The sequence below is a fragment of the Nannobrachium achirus genome, assembly GCF_963921795.1.
Source record: "Nannobrachium achirus genome assembly, chromosome: 24".
Classification (NCBI taxonomy): Eukaryota; Metazoa; Chordata; class Actinopteri; order Myctophiformes; family Myctophidae; genus Nannobrachium; species Nannobrachium achirus.
In genome coordinates this window covers 8,103,346-8,113,647 of record NC_137831.1, presented here as the reverse complement: position 1 = coordinate 8,113,647, position 10,302 = coordinate 8,103,346, and the positions used below count along the sequence as shown (strand labels likewise).

Below are 10,302 nucleotides of genomic sequence, written 5' to 3'. Positions count from 1 at the left end.
GGTCTTTGTAGCAGGCTCGGTCGGTCCCTTCTCCCTCTGCTCGGCCTTTTCATCTAACCGGCCGTTTGTTGTATCATTCTCCTCCATTGTGAGGGCCTTGTGTTTGCAAACGTGTACCGCAAGCGACCCCTTATACCCCAGCACCCTCCCTTATCCCCATTCCTTTTTGTTCTGGTTTTCTATTACTCTATCTTTTTTCTTTTACAGGAAAATTGGTTTTAGCTTGAGGTTTGCTTTTTTTCTTCCAACTGCGCCTCTCTCTCTCGCTCTCTCTCTCTCTCTCTCTCTCGTCGGTCGGGGTGGAGGAGGAGGATTAGGCGCACTCTATCAAGGAGAAATTAAACAAACATCTGGGTGAATAATTGACAGGGAAATGAGTTCTCAGCCTGGCGCTAGTCAAGGGGTGTGTGTGTGTGTGTGTGTGTGTGTGTGTGTGTGTGTGGGGGGTGTGTGTGTGTGTGTGGGTGTGTGTGTGTGGGTGTGGGTGATGGCGACGACTGCTGCCTCTGGGACGTGACCGGCATGCCCGCTTTAACACCCATCTTGTCTGTCTACCCATTGTGGGATTATTTTTGTCTGTCTGTATATCTGGCCGTCTCGGTGTCTCAAGCTTGTCGTCGCGTTCATCTGGCACAGACAGAGTGTGTGGAGTCTGTGGACAATGAGACACATACTGTACATAAACACATTCATTGCATCTATCTACCCAACTACCCCCCCCCCCCCCCCACCACACACACACACACACACACACACACACACACACACACACACACACACACCACTACTGACTGCGCAGGTCCTCCTAAATGTGCCTTTTTTGTGTACTGGGGAGGTCATCTACTGTGGGAGGTTGTTCAGCCTGGGTGCCTTTTTTCCCCTAAGATGTCCGCAGATGTCTTAGGATCAAAAGTTAATAGCCAATTCATCTGAAAGACGTCTATGGACGTCTTACCTGGTTACCAGGTAAACAGAACCTGCGGTAGCGGATTGTGAGCAAAAACACTACATATCCCAACACTCGGGACACCAGCATCATTGTGCGTCTATTCCCCATTAACTCCTATTCTATGCTGTAACATAAAAACGGCGGTTAGGATTTTAGTTTCGTGACCGAAAGTAAACAAACAAAACTCAACACAAAACTTTTGGGCTCTTCAAAATAAGGCCTAAGTGAATGGTGGCACTGAATATCCAAATAATTTGAGTTAGATAGCGTCCATTGTGTTAATGTTCTTGTATGTCTCTTTTATGGTTGGCGTTTAGGAGACCTACAGCAAAGTCCTGAACCTTGAGAAGCACCAGGATCGTCTCAGGGCAAAGGGACTCTTCTCTCTGGACACCAAGCAGATGTAAGTTGATGCATCATGTGATCAAGACGGATTGGTAACATTTTTCATATTCCATCCTTATTTCATCCTGAATTCCGAACATTGCTGGCCCCACAATAAATCTGTGTTGTTAGACATGACCAAAAGTCTGAATGACCTCACCACTGCAATGTGGGCTTCAGCGTATTTGTCTGATCGTAGCAGTCAAGTTCTTATTTTAACAAATCCCTGTTTTCTTGATTGTACTCTGTGTGTGTGTGTGTGTGTGTGTGTGTGTGTGTGTGTGTGTGTGTGTGTGTGTGTGTGTGTGTGTGTGTGTGTGTGTGTGTGTGTGTGTGTGTGTGTGTGTGTGTGTGTGTGTGTGTGTGTGTGTGTGTGTGTCACAGTGCTCTAGGAGGTAGCAGGTGGTTGATAAAGGAGGAGCTAGGGGACCTGATAGTGGAGTCCATCTCTGACCATGATGTAAGCATCTCCTCCTATCATATTTACAGGGTTCCCACGGTCATGAAATTCCTGGAAATATTTTGAAATTAGAAAAATATTTTTCCAGCACTGGAAAAGTATTGGAATTGATCAAAGGTCCTGGAAGGTCCTGGAAAAATAGCTATGCATTGTCTTTGGTTATTGATTTTGTTAATACCTCTGAAATGACAAATTAAATATGGGCCAAATTGTCAAATATTAGAGGCAGAAATTGTGAAAATAGCAGATCTACATGCTCACAACGCCTCGCGTTGCGAGGCGTTGTGAGCATGTAGATCTGCTATTTTCACAATAAAACCCTGTTATACAAAATTCCTCTACTCTTAGTGCTCGTCAGGGTATGGGGTCCCCAGTTAAAATATGATTATTTCGTGGGTCACGGCCAGGAAAGGTTGAGAACCACTGGCATACACTACCTGTCTTTGGGCATTGCGCATAGGAGTAAGCGACTCGTTATTGAGCTGAATTATTGTTATATAGGAAATCGAATATTCTGGAACAGTTTTGGAAATTAATTTGTAAAGATGTGTGGGAACCCTGCATTTAGTTGTGCCAGTTGTTGTATCCTACTGAGTCACCTGTCAGTGAGGAGCCCCCACCGTGAGGACGTAGAGCAGATCTAATGTTCTCTTATAACAACATGCCCAAGATGCAAGGTTGATGTTGTTAAGCCCATTAAAACGGGGAAAGCATCTGTGTCGTTTTAGATTTTAGCTATATATCGTATTATATAGCAACATATGTTTTTCTGAAAACTCTTCAGAACTGTGGTTCTCAAAAATAGAAGGTATAAAAGCTTCACTTCATGCCATGCATGCGAGCTTGTACATCTGCTATTTTTTAACATAACAGTGTTTGAGAAATGTTAATTAATTTCGACATTACGAACATAAATCTTCTCTTCTGGGGGTCCCTGGCACAAATGGGGTGACTGCGGACAAATACATATGATTTTGGGCGTCCTTGGAACGAAGAAGTTTGAGAACCACTGATCTAGAAGGCATTTTGTAGCACCGGCCATGTAGTACCGGCCTCGGGTCTTAATCGGTGTAACCTTGTATGTGTGTGTGTCTGTGTGTGTGTGTGTGTCCAGTACGCACGCTTCATCCAGCTGATGGAGCGGATGCTGTCCATGCCCTACTGCGCCAACGAAGAAGAGTTCATCCTGCGCTATCGGCGGCAGCTGGAGGTCCAGTCCAGCAAGCAGCTCATCCCCCCACTGGAGAGGGACGACAGGGGAGTGGCCTTCAGTACAGCAGAAGGTTAGTAACATAAGGTGCGTTCGGAAATGCGCACTCAACGCACTGGTGTGCCATGTTGTCGTTCGTTTATTCGGTGCACTTGGTGCGCTGTCGTTCGGAAATCCAGTGCGCGGCGCACCTGTGTGCTGAGTGCACGCACTGAGCGACCCTACTCAGAAGATGGGGTTTGACGGTGTGGTGCGTCGGTGCAGTGTTTTGATTGGTTGGTTTTTATGGCCATGTCACGAGCGCTTCTCAGCTGTGAACAATGGAGGAAATTACCGCAAAATGCAGCATTTGCAGCTTAATTGGTCGTTTGGGCTTGATAGTTTCACACGCATTAACGTGTAAACTAACAGCAGGTATGCCAATGCTATGAATTACATCTCCTTTCAATATCAACGTTACGTTAGCATACTTAGCAACTGCTGCTTTTCAGAAAGATTACCTTCAGAGTTCAGAGTGAAAAAGCGGACAGCTGCCTCTTAGAACTGGTCGTTCGTAAATAAGCCACACTGAACGCACTCTACAACGCCACACCCACTGCACTCACTACACTGAGCACACACCCGGTGCGGGTTTCCGAACACACCCATAGAGCAGGGGTTCCCAAACCTTTTTGTCTCAGGGCACCTCATGAATCTTTTTTTTTAAATCCGAGGCACCCCTACATTATAATTTTCACTCCCAGCACCTTATATTTATAGCATATCGTCGTTGTCGGGTGGAAACCTTGTATGTCCAAAACCGTTCGTTTTCTATTTATCATCTATAAAATGTACTAAACTAGTGAAAACAGCCGATCTACAAGCACACAACGCCTCGCATCGCGAGGTGTTGTGTGCTTGTAGATCGGCTGTTTTCACTAGTTTTGTGCGACAGTCTTGTATGATGAAGCAGGGCTTTGCTTTACCAAAAGACGTACACATTTGAAACTTGAAGATACAAGTTTTCTGCCCGACAGTGACGATATTTTAGTGATTATGTTGCGAGGAAAACTTTGAGATAATAGCCATTTTGGTTAGAACTGACTGAAAATAACTTTGTACTTCAAGTTTAAAATGATACTAAATATTTTTTCAAGTGTCCAAATGAATTCCAAATATTATCAAATTACCTCGCGGCACCACTGGACTGCCGTCGCGGCACCCCAGGGTGCCCCGTCACCGACTTTGAAAACCCCTGACATAGAGGGACGACAGGGGAATGGCCTTATTTTCCAAAAATAGACGATCTACAGAATAGGTATGCAAGGGTTCCAGTTGTTCATTCAAAAGAATGATCCTATCACACCAAGATTTGACGGCCCCCCTGTAGTAACTCTGAGGACCCCCTGCTTTAGATCATACTGTAGCAGCAATAAAAGTGTCTCTCTGCCTCTGCAGGGAGGAGGAAGTCATCCAACTGCTCCGTGGTGATGAGAGACAGCGGCTCTGGACGCTTGACGGTCAACGGTCAAGATTACCTCTATTACTTCCCTGTTCTGCAGGACAGGTCGGTCAAAGCAAATCTCACTGTTTTTGACCAAATACCTTGATATAGATATTGTGTTAATAATTTTGTATTGTGATGTAGGGATGGGACTTATCGTCCATGAGAATTTCATGTCACAATTATTTTGACCAAAGAATATGGCGATTTACGATATTATCGTAATATTCAAAATATCCCAAACATCCATAATCCTGGGGCGGAACATTTGCAAAAAAATTGCAGATCTACAAGCTCACAACACGTCACAAAAAAATGAGATTTGGTTCAAGAGTGGAAAAGAAATACTGTTTCAAGTACATTATTTCAAGGCCCGTTTTACCAAGTCCATATTTAAAATGTTTTAATATAGATATTTATTGGTGTAAACCAAGTTTTTAATCTGTTAAATTCTTAATGCACTCCCCCCTCATTTTGTTGAATTAGATTGTTTTACTTAACTCATATATATTAGTAATTATAAGACATAATATTTATGGAAAGTGGAAAAACAGTATCTCCAACAGTTTGTGGAACAACAGTATAAGTCCGTACAAGAAATGTTCAGCAGACAAAGCGATAAATAAGTATTGACGGTTCAAGTGGTTAAATATCTGGAAACAAAAATGTACATGAACCCAAAATACACCGATGATTGTGCTGTCAAACAATGAAACTATGTGGTATCTAGTGTGGGGTCCCTGCTTCATCTCTCTTTCGACTAAGGGGTCCTTGGCCTGAAAACGTTGACGACCCCTGCTCTAATAAAATATTCAATCAATCAATCGATCGATCAATCCTCTGTGGTTCCAGGGAGCAGCTGATGTTTCCCCTGCAGTTCATGGGCGTGCTGGGTCGTTTTGACCTGGACTGCACGGTGAGCGGAGGAGGCCGCTCCAGCCAGGCGGGGGCGCTGCGTCTGGCCATCTCCCGCTGTCTGCTCAGCTTCCACTCTGAGGGGGACATGGAGGTCATGAGACAAGGTAGGCATCAGGGGGGCGTACTCTGAGGGGGACATGGAGGTCATGAGACAAGGTAGGCATCAGGGGGGCGTCACAAGGGGGAGAAAGGTTGGTACTGAGGCATGGGCTACACAGAGCTGGATATTTCATTCTGTATATCCCGGTTTTTCAGATATCCACATAGAAACATATCTAGGTCCACACAGAGCTGGATATTTCATACTGTATATCCAGGTTTTTCAGATATCCACATAGAAACATATCTAGGTCCACACAGAGCTGGATATTTCATACTGTATATCCCGGTTTTTCAGATATCCACATAGAAACATATCTAGGTCCACACGACAAAGATCCAGTATCTAGGTCTAACAAGCACGCACACAGTAAAGTCTTCAGAGATATCCGGGTTCCCTGTCTACACGGATCCAGTGAATCGGATATTTTTCAATCTCTCCACTTATTTATCCGGTTTCAAAAATATCCAGCTTCGCAGCCGAAATATCCAGCTTTGTGTGGCTGCAAGCCCCAAACGCTTAAAGAAATGTCTAGCTTCAGAAATATCCAGCTCCGTGTAGCTGGCGCCTGAGTTACTAGGGCCCAAGGTGGAGGGGGCCTTAGTTATTTTATGCTTTAGCTATTGAAAAATAGCAGATATACAAGCTCATAGCGCGGCACCGAGTGCCGCGCTGTGAGCTTGTACATCTGCTATTTTTGAAAAGTCGTGAAAATGTGTGCAAATCTTTGAATATATGTATTTTTTAAGCGAACATTTTGTAACTCAAAATTTGCTTCTGGGGGGTCCCTGGAACTAAATGTTTTGAGATGGGGGGGGTCCGTGGCCAAATACATATCATTTTGGGGGTCCTTCATGTGAAAAGGTTTGAACACCACTGACATAAAAACATAGGTTTTTTAAATAACCTTAGAAGGATTTGAAATATTCAAAGACTTGCACAAAGTTTCACGATTTTTCAAAAATAGCAGATCTACAAGCTCGCAGTGAGCTTGTATATCTGCTATTTTTCAATAGTTGAAGTACCCAGGTCCCAGAATTTGGTGCGAAACCCCTGGGCATGCTTGTCTATTTATTTTGTCGATATACAAGCTCACAATGCGTCGCTAGTGTAATGTGTTGTGAGCTTGTAGATCTTCCATTTTCAAAATGTAAAGTTCGACCTATGGGGCAGTCCCCGTATGGGCTCTTACCAGCTGAGCCATGAGGCGCGGCAGGCGGCCCACATTCTCTAAACAAGATAACATGACCACAAATGTGTTTTGTAGTTTCCTTAACCACTTTTTCAACCTGGCACCCTTATTTTGGTCATGTCATTGTAGGCAAATATAAAAACTTACATTTTTCTTCTGCGCAATACTGTTGCACGATGATATAAAATAGAGCTTAAGTGGTTAAAAATTACATGTTTTAAACTGACACGTGTCTTCTATGCTGGAAGTAAAAATGAAGCCTTTCTCACACTCTCTCTCCAGCTGGGCTGTTGACTCCTGACCCCAGGGTGAGGGAGAGGAAGAAGCCTGGGCAGGAGGGAGCACGCAAGAAGTTCACCTGGAAGAAACGATGAAGAGGAGGAACAGAGAGAAATAGATTCATGGATTGTGAAATGACCCCGGATCTGAGCTATAATGCCCTCGTTGTGGGACAGACACCTTGTTATGTTCAAAACTCTTGAATACTGTCAGTAAATGGAAAGAAGAACTTGTGTTCCAATGGATCTAATGTAGTTATTATTTAGTCTCAAACGCTTTTGAATATATAATATAATATTTTGAATTGGTTGAATAAAGCCCAAAGACATCTCACGTCTCACTGCAATAATAGCATATCTATGTACAAGCTCACGGCACTTGTAGATATATTTCTGCTACCTTTGTGCAACACTTATGACAAAGTTGGGAATTAATTAACAAACAAATAATACAAAATATGGAGATAGAAAGTTTCAACCCAGCAATATAAACCATACAGCTTGACTGCTGACTTCAACATGCATAAAGGCTCTTATTTAATGAAGGAACTTCAGCTATATCAACTTTAAAGTATTTGAAGTAAGGGAGCATCAGATAGTTGAATTATCTTGTACTACGTGCTTGTGTTATGAGGGCTCTGGGTTTGCATGGTTAATCTATTGCTGCGTTCCCACTGCATGGTACTGGCTCAAATGGACTGTAGTGGTTTTTGGTAGCAGGTACTTCATTTTTACATCTCCATGGCTAAACACGGGTGCTGCCTTGGACGCCATAAAAGAAAAAGAGGGTGTAGTGGAGTTAGGGCTCTCACAATTATTACATAATCGTCTAATCGCAATTATTTGACATAATCACGATTGTTTTTCATAATGGTCATAATCGTTTCCATGTTGAAAAATGTTCATATATACAAGTCAAAAATAGTGGAAATAGCAGTGGCTATTTCCACTATCAATGATATTTTTTAAGTATAAAGTTGTGAAATATGTCAGTAAAGTCTTTGTATATTTAGGTTTACGTGTCATATCTACCATGTGCGACTTCAAAGCCTAAAAGCCAAACAGAAATGTAATTGTCAACGACAAAAAACACAATTAAATCGTTAATCGCAATTATTTGAGTGACAATTAATCGCCATGTAAAATGTCATAATCGTGACAGCCCTAAGTGGAGTGTGCATACGTTAGGTCAGAAGAGATGGAGTGCGAGTACTTCTCAACACGCTCCTCCTTGGGTAGAATGGCATTGAAAATAATCTGGGGAAGGTGTCTTCCTTTGAGGAGAGGTGGTCTGTGTCATAGGCGAGATTAAGAGCTCCATCAAGAAGGGCGAGGACTTTTTGGCCAACATGAAAAAGATGGGCCTAGTTCACAGCATTCATTATTAAGTTATCTAAGTAGAATGGCATCTAGGGCAACTCCAAGTGTCTGAGGTGCCCTCTCAGAGTCTCCAGCCTCATTCATGCTTGGAATGGTGTCTGTTTCTAATGGTTGTTTTCCTTATCCTGTTTGCTATGTAAATCTGTTATCATATAGAACACTAAAATTCCAGTTGTGACTAGTACATATGTTTTGGTATCACCTCAGGCCACTTAGTTGGACCCTTGACCCAGGTGATGGCAGAAAGGTATCCAATACCATTTACAACTTTTATCTAGAAGATTTGCGTCAAGTTAAGTCTGTACCATAGAGTGGAAAAGCACCATAATTACCCATGATATCAATTTGAATATGTACCCATGTAGGCAAAATAATCTGTCACAAATGAGGCCCACAGTTTCAGGTACAAACTACTGTACACTGGATATGTTCATGCAGTAGTTATACTGTAGTACTTACTGCACATGCCTACCTGTACTAGAGTCAGGCAGGCAGAATACAGCAAATGTCAAGAATACATCCTTTTGCATGTGTGACTGCAATATGACTGCAGTGTGCGTCATCAGCCACTGGAGGTCAGTCTATGACAAGGAATGAATGAATGAACAAACAAACAAACACTGATTCAATACTGTTTGGTTATCAATGTGTTGTGTTGACCATTAAATTAAGTTTTTCATATAAACGATGCATTATTAGGTCTATTTATTAATACTACATTTTAAAGTCTCGTTATTGCAAATACAAATTGCACCACCAGGAATCTTTTTATTTTACCTGCATTCTATGTTTTTTGAACAACCAGTTTCTTGAGTGCAATTACACGTTTCAAACACAAAGTGGCGCCATATTCACATTAATCTGCCCAATCAAGCTGATTCTCTTCTTAAATTTGAAGTGAACTGAACTGATTTAAAATGGAATGCTTCATTAACAGTAACACTATGGGTGCCTTTCTCAATGAATGGCTTTGTCAATGAATATGGTGTTTGTAGATAGGCCTACCTATACCCAACAAATATGTTTGGGTTTTTGTAAATGGTAATAGCCATAGTAGTTAACAATAAATTAACACAACGAGGATCTTTTCATTATTCAGCAGATTGGAGAAGGACAGGTGTGCAGTGGTGGAAAAGGTACTCACTCACATGTTTTACTTAAGTAAAAGTATCAATACTGCAATCAAAATGTACTTGAGTAGAAGTATGAAAGTGTTGGCATCAAAATATACTTGAATTACCAAAAGTACTCCTCATGCAGAATGTCCCATTTCAGGTTTTCAAATGCATAAAAAAAATCTTTTCGATGCATTGTGAGCTTGTAGATCGGCTATTTTCAAATTGTCGAAATGTATATGGTGGTTAGTGTTAGTGTACGCTATGTTTGCGATAATAATCCAAATCTACAAAGTAACTAGTAGGCCAAGAAGACCTTACTGAAGTTTTCAAATAAGGTAAGGTTGTGGAGTAAAAGTAGACTACAATATCTGAGATGTAGGCTAGTGGAGTAGAAGTAAAAGTAGCCTATACTGGAAATTGGAAATACTCAAGTAAAGTACAAATAACTAAAAAATATTACAAGTAAGTAAATGTAGGCCTTCTTCTTAGTTTACTACAGTGGTTCTCAACCTTTTCAGGCCGTGACCCCCAAAATAATCATATTTTAACTGGGGACCCCCCACCCTGACGAGCACTAAGAGTCGAGGCATTACATTTTGTATATCACAGTTTTATTGTGAAAATAGCAGGTTTACATGCTCATAACGGATAACACCTTGCAGTGGTACCATGTAGATCGGCTATTTTCACAATTTCTGCCTCTAATATTTGACAATTTGGCCAATTTTTGATTTGTCATTTTAGAGGTATTAAAAAGTCCTTAAATTGTTACTTTAGAAATGTGCTTATACCCTCTATACACTTACACTTTATGTTGGTTTGTTTACTGT

At 41.8% G+C, this 10,302-nt stretch overlaps 1 protein-coding gene across 1 annotated transcript in view; it reads left to right on the top strand.

The window, feature by feature from the left end:
- LOC308280397 (small ribosomal subunit protein uS9m-like) overlaps positions 1–8,927 on the top strand; it is a gene marked incomplete at its 5' end in the record, with an annotated part of 31,317 nt that extends 22,390 nt beyond the window's left edge. Inside the window, 6 exons of the mRNA XM_080720664.1 lie at positions 1,267–1,352; positions 1,718–1,793; positions 2,908–3,076; positions 4,441–4,549; positions 5,339–5,508; positions 6,979–8,927. Coding sequence (XP_080576790.1) covers positions 1,267–1,352; positions 1,718–1,793; positions 2,908–3,076; positions 4,441–4,549; positions 5,339–5,508; positions 6,979–7,070 — 702 coding nt within the window. The 3' untranslated portion in view covers positions 7,071–8,927. The remainder of the gene's footprint in view (positions 1–1,266; positions 1,353–1,717; positions 1,794–2,907; positions 3,077–4,440; positions 4,550–5,338; positions 5,509–6,978) is intronic.
- Positions 8,928–10,302: the final 1,375 nt, after the last annotated feature.